The sequence below is a fragment of the Amphiura filiformis genome, chromosome 20 (assembly GCF_039555335.1).
Source record: "Amphiura filiformis chromosome 20, Afil_fr2py, whole genome shotgun sequence".
Lineage (NCBI taxonomy): Eukaryota > Metazoa > Echinodermata > Ophiuroidea > Amphilepidida > Amphiuridae > Amphiura > Amphiura filiformis.
This window is the reverse complement of record NC_092647.1, coordinates 59,416,975-59,435,883: the sequence shown is the minus strand read 5'-3', so window position 1 is coordinate 59,435,883 and position 18,909 is coordinate 59,416,975. Positions and strand designations below refer to the sequence as shown.

The window sequence follows — 18,909 nt, the reverse complement described above, 5'->3', positions numbered from 1 at the left end:
CCTGCTGGCATTGCCAACGTCTTTAGGAAAACAGAAACTTTTTCAAGGTAATCTTCAACATTTAGGGTTGTAATTTCACAAGTGACCCTTAATGTCATGAGTGTTCATCATCAAGGTACTCGGGTACACAAGTAATAAACCAAAACAAAGAAAATGAATCAATGAAGTCCCAGTGTATTCTCTTTATAGTGAAAAAATTGTCATTACACATTACGCCATTTAGGGGTCCGTTTAAGTTGTAAAATTGTTAATGCAAATAAGGGCTGAAATTTGCTACCCCTGAACACACCATTTAGGGTCAAATTTTGAGATGCTGTGACAAGCATGGGTACCACTTTAGTATATGACCGAGTCCCACAGGGTTTTAGCACCCAGTGGCGTGCGTAGCACATTGAAAGTGGCGGGCCAGGTTGTTCAGTTCCCCCAAATGGAGTCTGAGGAGTGTAAGGTACGGGCATATCCCGCACTGCGAGCGGGTTGCTGCGAAGCCCATCACGGGTGGGGTCCAGGGGCCCACCTTAGGGCCCCTGGTGGGATCTGGCGGGGGTCCAGGGGGCGAATTCCCCCGAATGACCAACAAAAGTGGGGGACCTGTGCCCCCCTCCCCCCCTTTGAGCACGCCACTGTTAGCACCCTCACATACTGTGGCACATACCCACCCACCCCTGGCAAATGGAGCCCATTTCATAGTCCCTGGTGGTGACAATAACCAGAGATACATCATGGTTAAAAAGATATATTGAAATAAAAAAATATTATCAAAAATACCTTCATTAAAAAACACTAAGAAAAGCCCATGTGGTTGATGTTACCATGGTTACTAACTTTGTTAAATTGTCAGATGTTCTGGTAGAGCAAATTTAACCCTAACCATACCAAACATCAAAAAACCTCAATTCAGAAAGCATAGGCACAAGCAGGTATCCCATGTGATGCGATTGCGTGATCATGCGAACAGTCATATGGCGACGGAAAGCTTGGCCGGGCAAGCTACACCCCGTGGCAAGGTAGGTCAAAACCGAGAAAAAAAGTTTTTCTTCTTCTTCTTTCTTTCTTTCTTCCCTTCCCCCTCGCCAAAAAGCAACTGGGCATTAGGGTTTATCAATTGACATCCATTTTGTCAATTTACACTTACCTTCAGGATGCACTTGGCCCACATAGGTTTCATTGTACTTATCTCCAAATTTGAAATGATCCTTTGCAGTTTGTATGTGTCCATTATCATTACCAAATGGTAAAAAAGTATTGTTTGTCAGCTCTGTTGTAACGCAGGTAAAAGCTGGAAATAGAATAAAACATGTGGGAATAAGTGTTAAATTGAATATATAGTCTGACAGTTGGGTAAGAGCACAGTATGTGTAATACACATAATCATGCATAAATGCAAAATTGGAATCAACTGAAATTTTGAGAAGAAGCTTTTTTTCGTGGATATCTATTGAAAAACATCTTAAAAAAAGGATGCTAGGATCAGGAAACACTCATTTAAAGTCACAAAAATTCAATTATTTCAATTTATTTTTAAACTGACAGGATCACACTTATTTATTAGAATTTTGCAATAACAGCATTAACCTTGTAAATCAGATGAGTGTCATTTCATACAGTAATGTCATATAGAAAGGTTTGGCTACAAAACAATTCTCTTATAAATGCATCTATGCACAGTTTCCACCTCGATACACCTGAGCACACAATTTTGTCCAAGACCTTCCAAGCAAGCAGTACCTTCTCTCTACACAGTCTGTGTTTACACTACATGGTTGAGTGCATATCATCATAAGAGCTGTGTGAGCTTCTAGCTGGTGACTAGTTGAAAATATGGCATCTGTGATTGGTTTTGTCTAAACCCCAAATGTTCCCTTCATCCAATTAGAAATTTGTTTGTATCGAACGAAAGCTAACACCTTGGTTAGCAACATAAGATCAAAAGAGAAAAAAGTTGAAATGAAGATTGTCAGATTCCAGAAAGACCTAAATTTTTTAGGTCTTTTGGGGAAAAATGTTTATCTTTAATACAAAAGGTCAAATTTTCAGATGATCATTGGCTTTTCCTCCCAGCTACATACACTTTAAGTAAATATCATTAGATTTATGAATTTTACTTCAAGGACTGATAAATGTAAAAAATATCAATTTTAATAATTTGCCATAAAATTTGTATTATATCGCTGAATTTAAAATCAAAATCAAAATTATTTGGTATGAGAAGGACATTTGTCATATTCAGAATGCAATTCCATATGTCTGATGTGCTCTCATGTCCCACCAAAAATACTGGTCAAACGTTGCTATCCGAGCCCTTAATGTATTGATCAATTAATATTAAATTTTTTATCAGAAAGGGATCCATGAAATGCCATGAACAACAAACACACACAGAAACCCTCACACTTACAACTAAAATCAGACTTTTTCGGATTGACCGTATAAACCTGTGAGTCCATATAATTATAGTAGATATATGTCCCATTGGATTTTCCTGGTGGTACATCTCCGCAGGATGTTTCCGTATTGCTGCTAAATTCCTGATATCATCATAGAACTCTATATACTTCTTAGGGTAGGGCTTTCCATTGATTTCAGCATGCACCTGAAAATTAATTTCAAACAGATTTATTATATTTTGTTAAATGGTTTGTGCAAATATATAACAGTATGCTAAACCTGGTGGGGGGGGTACTCACATATATAAGGTATACAGGGATGTGTCGCTCTAGAGAGTTTGCAAGAAAACCCTTAACATTGGTCCTGATTTGAGAAAAAATCCCTAAACATGAGTCCCGATTTGGAAAAAAATGGTCAAAACCGTCAAATCAGCCAGTTTTTAGGTTATATAATCCCTAAACATGGGTCCCGGTTTTAAAAAAATTGTCAGAAACTGTCAAATCAGCCAATTTTGTTAGCTAAAAAATCCCTTTGAATTTGAAATTGAACTGTGTGTTCTGTGTATTATGATCCTCAAAAAATTTTGTTGGCGCAGTATGTTATTATAGTATTTAGATAATGGTTGGTTTGGCATACTTGATCTCACCCCCGCGCCGTGCACCTACTGGAAATCAGGCCCGGCCCTGCTTGTCTGGTGAATGCCTGTTTTTACTGAAAAAGGCAGGACATTTATAAGTTAAAGATTAAAACAAGCACAAATTGGCTATTATTTTCAGCCAACATGTGTCTGAGACCCCGGTCACACGTGCATGTTTTTACCAAGTAAAGATGGTCGGACCATGGTACAGGTAGTGTGTGACCGCACGGAACCATGGTCAGACTATAGTCAGACCATCTTTCCCCAACTATGCTAATTAGCATAGTTAGTGCCCAAGTTACTATGGTCGGACCATAGTTAGTACAAAAAAACACCTGTGTGACCGCAATGCGTCATCCGATCATGCATTTCAGCAATACTTCTGAATGGCAGTGTAATTAGCATACATTATTGTATGACTGTGAGTAATCATTATCCAACTACAGTACACTGCAGTGTGACCGTACATTGTTTAGTTAACTATAGTTGGACCATGGTAAATAAAACGATGGTCGGATGACGCAATTATGTACGTGTGACCAGGGTCTGAGATACGTTTCTTTGATGCTATATGAAACCTGGGATGGTTTTGATGAATTATGTGCAGAAAAAAATATTCTAAATCTGCTCTGTTGGATTAATTCCGCAAATCATGTATCAATGTAAAATTGAAATTTCATCAGCTTCGAAATCACAGGCTGGGGTAAAAGTGTCAAATTTGCAAAAAACTAACATTTTTTATCTCTGTTTAAAACTAAAGGGTCCATCTATCACCATGCATAGTCTCATTTGTGCTATCTAGTGCAGAAAATTCATTAGAAGTGATTTCTGAGAGACTTTTTTACATGTAATGGGAAGAGTAATAAAGGTGTGCCCCAGGGTCTTAGCTAGAAATTGAGGGTTGCCCGTCATTTGAATAAAATTGCCTGTCCTAATTTGACCTTTAAAACATTTACCAGACATCTATAGCCCAAAGAGTTCAAATATGTGCTGATATGGCCTTGTTCTACAAATTGGGTCTACTAAAAAGGGCAATTAGCTTCTCAAAACATCCAAATTATAATATAGCATCTGTCAAAGGCATTAATTTTGCCCGTCCCAGGAGCAAACTGGCCGTCTAAAATGACGGCCAGACGGGTGGCTAGCTAAGACCCTGGTGTGCCCCCAACATAGAATCTCTAGCCAGAATTTTCATGGTGTACAAGCCTATAAACCAGCCATGGACTTTAGTATTTTCAACCATCATAGCTGCATGCCCGGGGCTGCATGTTGCTAAGACCAGAGTCACTCCTGTGAAGAAAAACTGATGGTGTTTTTTTATTGCCAGTTTTGTTTGCAACGCTATGGACCTAGCATTAGTAGTGCAGTGGGAGTCATAAGCCTACCTCTACTTTATACTGCTCTGGAAAATCTGGCAGGGCATGTCCTTTTGCATCTCCTGGACCTGGAATACACACGTCAGGGTCTGGTTGGGCCTTCACATCTTGGGAGACAATCACCAGTACTAGGCAACCCACAAATATCTGGCTATATCCCATCTTGGGAGGGTGATGTTAATGATGTGTCTAATGAATCATGCCACAGCCAACCTGAAAATATAGAAAAATATTACTACACAATAACACTGAGGATGCAGATGCGACTTATGCAAGAACATTTCATCCAAATTTATATTATTTTGAAAACAATGCAGAAAAATATAACAAATCAAGAATGTTTAATATCCCAATTTGCTGTTTTATATTAGGTGATAGAGAGGGCTCAAAAGAATACTTTTATTCTCATTCTTAAACAGATAAAATCATGTTTGTATGTATAAATTTATGTCCACTCTTATATGGCCATTAATTCTGATCAAGTTCATAATAATTCTGCTCCAACACCCCCCTACCGGGGGGCACTTCAATATGAAATAGATATAGGTGTAGGGCTGGCACTTTCCCAGTAAGGGGCATTCGTTGAGTGCAAAATGTCAAAAATATGGGGTCATTGGGTGAGAGCATGTTTTTTGGAATTCGGTGAGAGCAAAATGTACAAAATATGGGGTCATTGGGTGAGAGACGGACCATTTGGATCTAAATTAGGGGGGCATTTGGTGAGAATATGACCTTTTTTAAATGGGGTCTTCAGAGCCAAAAGAAACCTCGAAAATTGAATTTTTAGTTCTAAATGGCTTAAAAAAGTAACAAAGTCAGTGATAGATGACTCGTTGCTGTTCAAATGGAAATAAAAGGGTCTTTGGGTGACTGATCTATAAAGGAAAAATATGGGGTCTTTGGGTGAGAGAGCATGTGCTCATCAAAAAATATGGGGTTTTTGGGTGAGAGCAATGCTGAAAAAGAGGGTCTTAACAGCCCTATATACGTGTCACCTCCAAAGTTGGAGTGCCCCCCGGCCCCCTACATGATCTGCAATTGCCTAACAATAGTAACCACAATGGTAACCTTAGCTTTATTCCTTTTATTTGAAACTAATCCTCTTCCATCCCATGCAATATCATTTTACACCTCTCCTCCACAGTGGAAACACCAGGAATTTTTTTTTTAGGGGAGGAGTGAATTTCAGGGGGTAAAATCAACCATAAAATTATGCAAAAAGTGGAAATTTACTTAAATTTGGGTTTTCCTCAAAAGTGGGGGGAACTGGGGGCAAGAAAATATATAATTCCCCTTGCCCCCCCGTGACCGCCACTAACCCCCACAGCAATGGATATGCTTTGCATTTCATAATCTTTCTTTGTTTACTATGCTAATGTTATAATTGTTTTAACACAAAGTTTTATCCAAACAGTTACATTTCAAGCTATTTCAATACTTTTACTTTTTTAAAGGAATTTTTAATTAAAGCCTGGAGATGACTTTGAAAACAAATTCCAAAATTTGCATAAATTTCTTGACAACTTTCACAAAACTAAAAAGGTAACAAACACTTCACCCATGAAAATAATATACTGCGCCAAAAAAGTATCCTTACACTTGGTAAAATAATCATAATTTCAAAACTGAATAATATTAGGGTAAATTGGTTTTTTTAATAGATGCATGATCTAATCCTGCACATTATGACACCACATTGAATCTAATGTGACCTCAAGAAGTACAGTTACAAGCAACTGAATAGACCGAAGGTCCACTTTTAAAAGTGACAAACTGGCCTATACAAGCCGCAAAAAGATTCCAACAAGCGCAAGAAAGAGACAACACAGTTTCTTCAATGAAGCTTTATTTAAAATAGTTTTTATTTCAGTTTTTACTTGTCTGTACTTTTCATAACTTTCATTGTATTTGTCAGCTATTTTGTTTCAGTTCCTTTTGTTTTAATTTAAAGGAACACATAAATTAGCCATTCACCACTCTCAAACCAGATGTCTAGTCAGTGTGGAGTTTTGAATAGGCCAGCTTGTCACTTTTAAAACTGGACCTACGTTTTTAAAATCAAATGCTTGTAAACTTTGCTTCTTGAAGTCACATTGGATTCAATGGGGGTGTCATAATGTGCCATATTAGATAGTGCATCTATTAAACAAATCAATTTATCATGGTTGAGTTTTAAAATTAGGATTTTTTTCCATGTGTATTAAGCTAGGATATTTTTTTGGTGCAGTATATGACCTTGACATGGTAACTAACTGGCAAGCTTTTTTTAAAAATCTGTTAGATAAAGGTAATTGACACATGCTTTGTATTAAATTCTTTATTTCTTCAAAACTGGTCAATCGTATCATACAAAATTTGCAAATGAAATGGGGAAAATAATTGAATCATAAAATTTGCAAATGAAACATGGTAAATGATTGCATACTTTTTTTTGTAATATATTTTACTGTCGGTCACAGGGGAAGCAAGGGGTGGCTTGCCTCCAGGAGAACAACAAAACCGAAATCCCACTTTTGTGGCCAAAATTCAATTTTAGGCAAACTTTTTTTACCCCACCCTGATTTCACTTTCCTCCATTCCTGCCACCGCCACTCAGAAAATCATAAAAAATCTGTTGTTGTTGACAGGCATTGCACCGATTCACCATGATCCAAATCCCAAAACAAACTTTCCCTGCACACCCCAGCTGCAAATGCATGCGAATAGGTGCATTTTTGCTTTTCACGCTTTTCTAGCAACACGCCAGAAGACTTTTACAAAGTGCAAGCGGTAATTATGCATGCATCGGTCTATCTGCTCTTATCAAGGTTTTCGTGCATCATTTTTAGACAAAGGTGCCAGCCAGGTTAAAATTAACCATAAGAGTCTCATCTTTCCGACTTACACTGCTTGCATTTCTGAAAAGTGACGTGAGCTGACATATTTGGACTAAGAAATGCAGTTTTTGTGATTTTTCCCCATTTTTTTACCAAAAATGCCAATTATTAAAACAGATATAACTTTGAAAGAAAATATAGTATGAACTTCATATTTGCTGTGGAGAATACATATGAAGACCTGAGGGCAAGAAGACCGCAAGTCCACTTGGCCCCTCAACATGTATACACTAAAGTTATGTGTATATTCAAGCGAAAGTACAATATTTTGAGTTTTTAATTTGGAACTTGTCGTCTGCAGTCGACACCTATGTGGAGAGTATAAATAATCATTTTTGAGACATGCTGTATATCTGTTGGAAAATTATATCAACAGGACAATACCAATATGCATGCGGGAAGCTAAACCTTTGATTAACTAATCAGGCATACAGAATTAAAAGATTTATAATACTGCAATTGACACATGAAACTTATACCTACCTTCCAGCTCCTTTCTAATTTGCAAATGACCCGCTATAAACCAAGCTATACGAGCCTTATACACAACCACCACAACCTGAATTCTGCAATGCAAATCAAATTCATACAAGTCATGTAAAAATATAACAAAAAGTATTTCTATGTGAATGAATCTATACCGCCAGCTGCAATACGACTTGGCTGTCACCTTTTTTCAATAAAAATTTCAGTCATACCCTGTTGATCATGACCTTAACCATAATAATTTCCTTAGGCATTACCGATGCATTACCAAAAGACAGATTTAAGCTAACCATGCATGAATGACTGATGTCTATAGAATTTTTAACCTTGGTCAAAATGACACCACAACAACGACATACGACAATGACAACAACAACAACAAAAACATAACTTATCAACAATGTAATTAACCAAGTTATAAAATAACTTTGAGTAACTTAAATAAGTAACTACTATAAACAATAATAAAATCTATGAGGTCATTGTGTGAAATATGATGCTTTTGTTGGGCAGTAGCTCCCGAGGAAATATACCAAGGCCCAAAATAAAACCACAATAATTCCACACAATTACCTCAAAATAGATGGTGCAAAATTATATTATTGTCATTCATTACCGTCGTATCTAATATTTTGAACAAATCAAAATGGCATTTTATGTTATTTTATGCCATAAAACGCTGTTAAATATATAAACAGTTTTAATTATTCTTCAAAAGTCGCCCAATTGGGCTACCAAATCTTGGGTTTGGCAACCATGCTAATAACTAAATCTTCCAACTAAATCTTAAAGGGTAAGGAAAATCTATTCCAAAAAGGACCAACATATATGTTTTTTTACTCTGAAAAGAATATCGAGAAAATGGTCATTTTTAAACAAATGATTAGTCAGCAAACAATGTAAAATAAGTGTTCTTACGTCATGCATGCATCATGATCATTTCCAAGTTCAGTTTCAATTTTTCAGTTTTCAAGGTAAGCCGTGGCAAATAATAAAGGAGACAAGTAGAAAAAGTGATCCCGCCTGGGAATTGAACCCAGGACCTCAGGTTTACAAGACCTGTGCCTTAAGGGGGTACTACACCCCTCGATAAATTTTTGTATATTTTTGCATTTTTCTCAAAAACTAATAACACAGTGGTAACAAAAGTTATGTGTATATTATAGGGGCAAGGAATCCAATTGCTACACTGTAATTTCAGTGACCCAAGACAAGCGGTTCTTTATTTATGATAAGAAAAGAGGTACCGCTAGAATGTACCTTAATTATTTCCTATCATATATACCGAACTGCTGGTCTTGAGTCACTGAAATTTCAGTGTAGTAATTGGATTCCTTGCCCCAATAATATGTATAGACCACTTGGCATGTGACGTCATTGCCCGGCAGTATGCGCGCGAATTATGGCAATTTTCATTGTTCTTTGCCCTGCAGTGTGCGTCGCATCGTAGTTTGCTAAGGGCACGTGCATTTTAAATCGCCCGCCACATTTCATACAGTACAAGAAAGCCATTGAACAGTGTAGCGGCTCGTTCAAGCATATCGATAGACGAATCCCTCGCCTTTGTTGATAAACAGTGATGTCAAGTGGTCTATAACTTTTGTTACCAGTGTGTTATTATTTTTTGAGAAAAATGCAAAAATAGTCACAAATTTACCACAGGGGTGTAGTACCCCTTAACCACTCGGCCACAGGAGCTTCATGATTAGGCTGGTTGAAATTTGAACCTATAAGCGGTCACTTAAACTTATCTCCTCACCGCAAATAGCCCATAGTAGCTAGGGCCGTAAATGCGAGAAATAAATTGCCATCCTCCCTTTGAGAAAATATAACACGGAAAAACAGCGGCATGATCGACTGGAATTATTAATTCCCGCCGATCATGCCACTGTTTTTTCGTGTTTCAAAGTAAGATTGAATAGAATTCATGGCGTACCCAGCAAACACAAAAACCTTTTAAAATGTTACAAACGTGTTATAAACATGTTATGGTTGTGGTAAAAACATTTTAATAACATTTAAATGCCAGGTTATATAAACATTGTTAAAATTTTTAATATTTTAATATGAAAAAACACTATAACAACATTTTAAAAATGTTGTCAAAATGTTATTGAAAAAATATATTTGAGAAACCATTTTTGCAAACTATTTTCAGTATTTTGTCAACACTTAACATTTGTTAGAATGTTTTGCATCAAGTTTTCAAAACTGTTTCCTGAAAGTTATTACAACATTTTATACCCTTTATATAACCCAACATATAAACATTTTCTGTAAAACATTTTGCGTTTGCTGGGCAGTGAACAGACAAAATTTGAAGGTAATCAATATGAAAATAACACTCACAAATCCAGTTGCTGCAATATGAAGCCTATTGAACACTATGCAAGAATACCATTACCACATGTCCAGCCAAGATAAAAAAATGGTGTGTAAAGCTGCTCCATGCAAAATTCATCATTCTTGCATTATACCAGGCCACCATAATTGTTTCCTGTATCATGTTCTTGATGACCTATATTTATACAGGCTGTATCAAAATGATTGGTACTCATAATTTTTTAAGGGTTTATTTTTATCTGCACACTTCTTTCAAATAGCTTCAAATGCAACACATATAGCTCTGAATCCCCTTGAAATAATCACAAGGTTTCTCATGTGATGTGATCCAAAATCCAAAATTTATTATTATTATTATTTATTTATGATCAAGCAAAATCAGTCAGAAGTCGGAAATATTTCAGATAAAACCAAACAAAGATAATAAAGGGGGGGGGTGAATGGAGGATTTTAGGGGAACACAAATTTTTTGATTGACTTGATGATGGGGGGCATGAAATTTTGACCTTAATATTGGAGGGGGGCATGGAATTATATACAAGGAATGGAGGATTCGGGGGGGGGGGGGTGAAATTTTTTATTCGATTTTTGGGGGTTGCAAAATTTTTGTGCAAAAATATATGAAAATCCTCCGTTCCCCCCTGGCGTAAATAGTGATCCCTCCCTAATTTCTTTTGCTGTCTTTTGTTTTGGCAACACTTCAACTGTTCATATCTTTGGAACTAAATGTTCAATTTCAGTGGGGTTTTCTGCAAAATGTAGCTTAGCATATGCCTTGAATATGCCCGACTTCAGTCTGATTTGGCTTGATCACACCAAATAATGATGACATTTCATGAGATTACAATAGGGGGGATGATATAACCAGCTTGGTCATTGTCACTCTGAGGAAGGGGAAAAAGTGCACTTTGAGAAGTTTGTGATTTGAAGGAAGACATATGGTTCAAATGGGGCTAAATTCAATTGATCCTACCCCCTGTTCCACTGATATGCCCTTGGGTAGATCCCAATCCCATGTTACATTTTGTTGTAAAAGTCTTGTCTAAATCACTGGAAATTACTGATACAGTGTGTTTCATTTTGATAAAGCCTACATTGACACAAATATTTAGACAAAAGTAGGCACTGTTATCAAGAAAGGAAGTGTCTAGAAGGTGAAGTGTACTACTGCCTGATAGGTTCAAGCAATATTGCAGGCAGACAATGGTGGCTTACTTGGTACAGCCAATATCATAAGAAAAACATGAGATGACAATACTCAGTGTTTTTCTATTGGAGTAAAAAGCCAGCTTTTATCCGGTTTGGGGATTAAAGATTACCAGTAGAAAATGCTGTCCTCCTGTATTTGGCCGTGTTTGCCAGCTAAATTTTCTCTGCTATTTCGCCGGGATTTATCCTTCTAAAACTAGGATTTTTTTCCGTAGAGGAGAGTCGGCTTTTGTCAATAGAAAACCACATGCCTCCGTATTCCGGTTCGCCACAGTGCAGTGGAGTACTGAAACTTTGAAAGGTTTAATCACGATGTGGGGGGATGACAACCGGCAAGTATGCAAATGACATCAACGGCACCGGGTAATTACCCCGTATTTAGCGCAGTAGAAAATCAGGGTGAGCAGGAATATTCCGGTTTAATCTCTAACCGGAATGATTCTTTATTATACCGTGTTTTCAATAGGAAAACACTGACTTTCTGGACCTTCAGTGAATGTATAAATATTGCCGAAGGTGTGTTTTTTGCTCTTATTTGCAACCATGCAGCACTGTTCCAGCAAAAAAGGGCACAATTTTTCCAGTGCAATATGTACATTTTCACATAAAAATTTAAAAAAATTTGATGAAAAATGGATTGGTTAAAAAAAGATTCTGCTTCTGGGTTTTGAACTCAGGATTCCTGTCAATGTGATAGACACAGGCCTAAACTGCCGAGTTATTTTATGTCTGTATTGATCATAAAATATTGTAACATGTTACAATCAGGCCCATAACTAGGGGATGGGGGGGGGCATACCCTAAATCGTCAAAGGCCCCCAAAATCCCTTTTTGACCCAAAAATACCCATTGTGCACTGCATATTCACTATTACAATTATCTCTTTCTGAACAAGTTGAGGCGAGACAAAAAGAAAAAAAAACATAAAATAACAAAGCATGCCACTAAATCTAAAGAAAATTTCAAGAAAACTTGAAAAAGAGAGATACTACTTTGAAATGTATTTTGATCAAAAATTTTATCCTCAACATTATACACATAAACCCGCTACGTAAACATTCATATGTACTCTGGATGTGTTGACTATAAAAATGAACTATGCCGATGGAAATGGTAGTTTGGATAACGATGAAAGAGTATGTGAAAAAGCACAATTTCTTGCATGGTCAAGTTTGAAGGTAGAGCCTTGATCTGGCAGCATGCATGAATGGAAATTGAACGAGTCATATAACATTGTGTAAAGTGACGAAATTCTTCTCTTTCATGTCTATTACCAGTTTGAGGCTCTGCCCAATGTGGCGGAACCATGCAAGGGGTGATAGGCGTGAAGTTTGCCCTAGTTTTTGAAAAGGATTATTGCAAATGCATACAAAAGGCCCAACTGTCAACATGTTTTTGGCCTTGAACTGGAATTTTTACTTTTAAACATATGTGAAAAAATGGTAATAAAAGAAGCAATAGTTGTCATGGTAATTGAAGTCTGAATTTTGATTATTTTTTATGAACCCTTAGACGAGCAAATCAATGAATGGGCCTTTCATTTTGAGCCAAGGGCAAAACAAAGAAAATTGCTCCCAATTGCTATTTAATTCAGTGTTATGAACATTGCTTACTCGTTCAACTAATAATTTGATTGATAACACAGTCTTTTTAAATATCTCAGATACTGTCACAAATACAGCATCCTAAAGATTTTTGCAGGGTATATAATATACCATTGGTAAATTATAATCGTGTAAAAAACAAAATACAGGGCATCCACCTCAGCAAAAGATATACAGTCTCGACTTATCATGCTTTTTATGAGAAGCAAAATTTCCTATCATTAAACCATGCATATCAATTGCTGGGGCAGTTGATGAGCACTGAAGGCACCAGCAGAGGGAAAAGCCAGCTGTTTCCCAAGCTGTGACATACTCGTACACCATAACTCACCAGAAGTTTGAACTGATCTGGTGAATTCATCTGTCGATAAACTCTACTATACAAAAGTGATAAGCACACTCTTCTTCCCCTATTGTGGCCATATTTTTTATTCTTAGTCAGTGGGAGTGGTCTAGTTCGTAGACACATTTCTGATTGGACAATCGCATGATTTCGGGTGCCATCTATCAGGCCGTAGACGACCCCACGTCACCATGCGTCTTGATAATGCGTAAAACGCGTGTAGAGGTTCGCGTATGTATCGCGCTGGATCGCGAGACCGTGCGTATCTGCGACGCGCTAGCAATACACGCAACAGAATACGTGAAGTTGTAAACAAGTTTCGTTCATTTTATAACGAGGGGAGTTTTTATGACGGTAACTTAGTTTTTGCTTAAAAATTTGTTTACAGTTATTAAAATAATATTTAACTGACTAAGAATGGGAATAAACGATAGGAATTTTTATTTTGCCTATCCTCTACCTATGATAGGCGACAGGCAGGTCCAATATTTTTTATCGTAGTGGATGCCGGCTGCGCGGCATCCACTACTCAAAATATTGGACCTGCCTGTCGCTCTATCACACGATAGAGGATAGGCAAAATAAAAATTCCTATCGCTTATTCTCTAATTAGTAGTTCGAGTAAGTGGTGGCACCATGGGGCATTTTTTGTACACCTCCCCTTCGGCTTTGCCCCAAACCCTTTAAAATAAAACTAAAATCACAGAAAAATTTGGTGTAAAAAAAAAGCCAAATTTTAGACAATTTTAGATTGTTGCCCAACTTGTCCCCCCTGCCAAAAAAACCAGGTGCCAATTATCTGCCTGTCCTTTTATACAAATATAGACTGCTCATGAAAAAGATGGAGCAAAAACCATCCCCATGGTGATCCGAAACCATGGAGAAGGAGCCAGTAAGGGCCAGTTTCTCAAAACATTGCTAGTGGTCAGGCTTCCTAAGCCACCAGGCTTAAGCCCAATTAGTCCTATATACCAGCGCTTACAATTATCATACATCACCTAGGAAGATAAATCAATAAATGAATCCACATTGGTAGGGTTAGCCTGCTGTCTTAGGAAGCCTGACCACTAGCCAAGCTTCGAGAAATCGGACGTTAATGACCAATTGCCTCTTATCCCTAAAATGAAGTTCAATCCCCATAATACACAGACATTTCTTTGCTTCAAATTTTGGACACACTCAATAGACAATTCCAACCTCTCCTAAATGAAATGTATTACAGACTTCACTGGATGAGGCATTCACATGTATACTTGTGTCTATCAGAACATGGAATTAGGTGGGGATTAGTGAAAATCTGCAAATATAGTGGATCATTTTTATTGGTAATTTTTAGTGTTCTGGGATCAGGCATCCATAGATTTAAAATATCAAAGAAGGATATATATTAAATTCAGCGCTACATATATGACGAAATCCATTTGCTTCATATTGCTTTATTTCTCAGAGCAGATTGAAAAGTATACATGGTACAAAACTGATATCTGTACAGTCATATCAAAATATCAAAGAACAAAGTTTACCTTGTTCCTGTTTTTTTCTTCTTCTTTTTTAAATTATAAAATCCAATTCAGGAAATATACATGGACATGATTTTACAAAACCTGATTATGGATACTATCTCCACATACTATATTTATCAAATCTGATTCAGGATTCCAAATGTACACAATAGTGATATATTACAAAACCCGTCTCCGGAAACTAAAGACTATTTACAGTGGGTGTTTTTATGAAATGTGACCCAAACTGGACATTATTCAAAGAAGAGGAATCCTCATCCACAATTTCCTCCACAAAAATGGAGAATTTGGTATCAAAGGAAAGCTTGTACTTTTCTCAGTGAATATGTATAATGTTAAGGCTGAAAGATGTTTTGTTCTGATTTTGCGAGTCAAAATAATCATGTCTAAACATGAAGAGGTCATGTTTCATTTTCATGTTGGGTCTGCCCATTAGTTTAAGTTTTAATACTGAACATAAAAATGAAATCATGCATCCATAATTTAAGTTCAACTTGCTTTTAAATATGTAAATTTGTATACATTAAAAATGATGGTCATTTGGTTTAATATCATTTGGTCTAAAATCCATTTAGTTTATATACAATTGGTCTATTACCAGAAAGGCTAATCACCACTTAGTCTAATTATCATAATAGTCTAATGTCCATTTAGTCCAATATTATTTGGTCCAATAACCAGTTTAACAACATAGTCTAATAACCATGTTGTCTAATATTTTTCAATAATCATTTGGTCTTATAACCATTTGTTCTAATAACATTAGGTCTATCAATCGTATGGTCTAATTACCAGTAAGTCAAATACCATTTCATCTATTCCCCAATTGATCTAAAATTGCCATTTCGTCTACTACTGGTTACGTTTCCCATGTATCATACATCATGGGAAATTTTGCAAATCCTGCTGAAGTTTTGTCCTCAAAACATGGCAAAAATTGTTTAGCATTTAACAAGTATATGTATACCAAGATGATGTGTATAAAGAAACATACTACATGTATTAAACCCTATGCATCAGGGGCCTACATTCAGGATTTCTCAGTGTAATTATTGTTTATAATGTATCCAAAAAATGAAGATGTAGTGTATCCGGCATGCAGATATAATTGTATGCGAGTGAAAGTGACATTTTGGTGGGCTGTTTGTCCTTTTCCTGGTCTTTTCCATCTAATTAATAAATGTATAGCTGACACTATTAGTAGGCATATCACCTCAAAAATAATCGCAGCAGAAACACGTTATTCAATGTTCCTACATTATTGAGCTTATTAAAGCATCAAAAATCAAAAAACAGAATTGAAATCGGTCAATGCATTGTGATGTAGTGTCAATTTAAAGATGCTCGTAGATGGAATGAAATCCTGCCACAAATGGCTGTAATGACAAAATTGGCACATTTCGAGATTTTGAAGGTATATTTGGACGCTTGCTTGAAAAAGCAGCGTTAATTTAAATATCACATGTTAAATGATTATCTTTCCTGACTTTGTTACAGAAAAAAAAAAATTAAAAATCTATCATTGAATATTCATAATAAATTAACCAAATATACTATTTTAGCAATTTCGGCCAATCTGCAGACAAATTATATCTCAAAAAATGACTAAGTTCAGCTAATTAATATGCAAAATTGATGCCAATAGAAAACCGTACATGATATAAAGGTGCGGTTTTTTTTGCACACATATGTATACAACGTTCTTTCAATTGATAACAAAAATACACAAAAAGTAATTAATTATGCAAATTAGGTAATTACAGCTAATTATTTATTTATGCTATTATTATGCAAATTAGGCATGAGTAATTTTAGGGTTTTTTCAATATTTAATGAACGTCTGTTCATTCATCATAATTTTTTAAGTATGATCCTGTTATGAGGTTGAATAAATGAACTGCAGTTAATTATTTAAAAACAATACAAAAAAAATAAAAAGTTTGACATTTTGATGGTGTCAAGAATATAATTTTCATTTTTACTGTAAACATGGTATGTGTCACCATTACTCAAAGCCAAGTCCGAAAAGTAAAAATTAAAATTCAGTTGCAATGAGACTTTAAATTAACATTTTGTCATCTGGATTAACGTGGGAGGACAATCGGTAAAGTGAACAGCAATTTTACTGTACAGCGTATACAAAAATAGTATGGCCTTGGACACACACAATGGCTTAGAGCTATTGTGGTTTGGAAAATTACTCCCTAAAAAAAACATTGATTAATGTTTTGCTTCAACTGGTTTTAGGGAAGTGTTTCATTTGTTGTCGACGGAATTAATTTACATACTAAGAAATATTAGTATTTCAGCTAAATGGTGGTAGTTCCTTTACTTCAATAGGCCTATATTTACTGATTTATGAGCGATCTTCAAAAATCCATAAAAACAGGCAGTAGCTCTTAAACAAAACAATTGTTAATTTTGGAGGACCCGATGTTAGCCTCGGAAAGGCTTCACACATCATATATTAAAAATTTAAACAATTTGGATAAATGAAGCATATGAAGAAATTCATTTATCGACATGGATGTTTTCTAAAATTGGCCAAATTTGAAGCGCGGCCTTTTCAATTCACTGTTATGCTTGCATGCACAGTGTAGCAGAATTATTGTGCAGCCACTGTGACATACCTACTATTAGGCTCATCATGCATCACCAGCAGTGCCACGTGAGTAGGACATGGACCGGTACAAGGGCTGTTATTCCATTATTACTAATTTGGTCTTAATAGAAATGAATTTTGGCCATAATTCTTATTTAACCTGGGGTGACCAATCAATGCACTGACACTGTTCTCCCTTTCAAGGCTAAATTGCTAAAAATGTCCAATTTCAGACAATTTTAGCCCAACATGAAGGTGAATTTTGCTACGTAAAGGCCAGTGCACGCAACCAAAATTTTGCAATGTTACCATATTTTGGTCCAAAACATGACGTTTTGGGGCTAAAAGGGAACATACATTATGCAATTTTAGGGACCCTGGCCCATCTGGCCTAATGGTAAACCCCACCCTAAGTTTAAAATAGCTCAATGGTAAATGACTAAATTGGACCAAATGGTTGTTGGACCAAATGGTTATAGGACTAAATGGATATTAGACAATTGGTATTAGACCAAATGGTAAACCCACAAAATGATTGACTAAATGGAATGCTTTGTCTGCACCACTGATGGTCATTTGTAAATTGTACCACAGCCCTTACCTTTAAATTTGGAGGGCCCAAATAAAAACACTGAAAAAATGAGTTGTTTTGTTTTATATTTGTACTAACTTGTAAAACTGTCATTTTAATCTATAATCTGTATTTCAATCACAGACATGTGGAAGAACAGCGATTTATATGTTGAGCAAGTTTTATCTCGAATAAATAAAGCTATTATTATTATATTTTTGGGCGGGTGCGGCGTGCCGCACCCGCCCTGTATTCTCTGACTATTGACCTACTTTCTCACATGCCGCAGTGTTGAGAAAATATTTGTGCCGGTTATATCCCAAGCACCCACAGAGGTGATAGTTTACAGGGAGTTTTGTAATTATTACTTGATTTTGATATGTAAGTAATACGATAAAGTCGTCATAGGCAGTAATGTGTTTGTATTAAAAGAAATAACAAAAATAATTATTTAAGTAATAGAAATACTATTTGGAAATTGCAGCAAGATTTGCAGATGTTTTTATTTGAACAGTACCAGTACACCAGTTTTGCTAGTTTTCCTAATCTTTGGGCTAAATTAATAGCATCGTGAAGGTCATATATATCATTTTATACTGATAGCTTTGGCATGTACTTAAATACAGCTTGTATGTGCATAATTTGTGTTCAGTGTGTACATAGGCTATTTACTTTTCAAATCTTGTGACAAATAGTGCTTGCTGATCATGCTGATGCTTGTATAAGGTATTATAGACAAATTATTAGAATGCATGTGTACCAGTAGAAATGGCCCAGGTTGAATAAAATAAATAAATTTTTAATTTGATCATTGAAGACCGAATGTTTTATTCCCTGGATTATTTTTGTTGGGACAAAATAATGATATAGTTTGACGCTTTGAAATACAGTTATGTTAATCATAATAAAGTTACAAAGTTAAAACATAATATCGAAATATTGTAAAATCAA

At 36.0% G+C, this 18,909-nt stretch overlaps 1 protein-coding gene across 3 annotated transcripts in view; it reads right to left on the bottom strand.

Annotated features, from left to right (window-relative positions):
• Positions 1-18,909, bottom strand: part of LOC140142466 (uncharacterized) — a 71,509-nt gene that overhangs the window by 23,782 nt on the left and 28,818 nt on the right. Inside the window, exons 1-5 of one of the 3 annotated variants that reach the window (XM_072164453.1) lie at positions 10,113-10,179; positions 7,761-7,843; positions 4,411-4,614; positions 2,399-2,593; positions 1,136-1,279 (exon numbers count right to left, since the gene is read on the bottom strand). In XM_072164453.1, coding sequence (XP_072020554.1) covers positions 1,136-1,279; positions 2,399-2,447 — 193 coding nt within the window. In that variant the 5' untranslated portion in view covers positions 2,448-2,593; positions 4,411-4,614; positions 7,761-7,843; positions 10,113-10,179. Of the gene's footprint in view, positions 1-1,135; positions 1,280-2,398; positions 2,594-4,410; positions 4,615-7,760; positions 7,942-10,112; positions 10,180-18,909 lie in introns of those variants that run through there. The other 2 variants (XM_072164452.1, XM_072164454.1) reach the window with 2 other exon arrangements.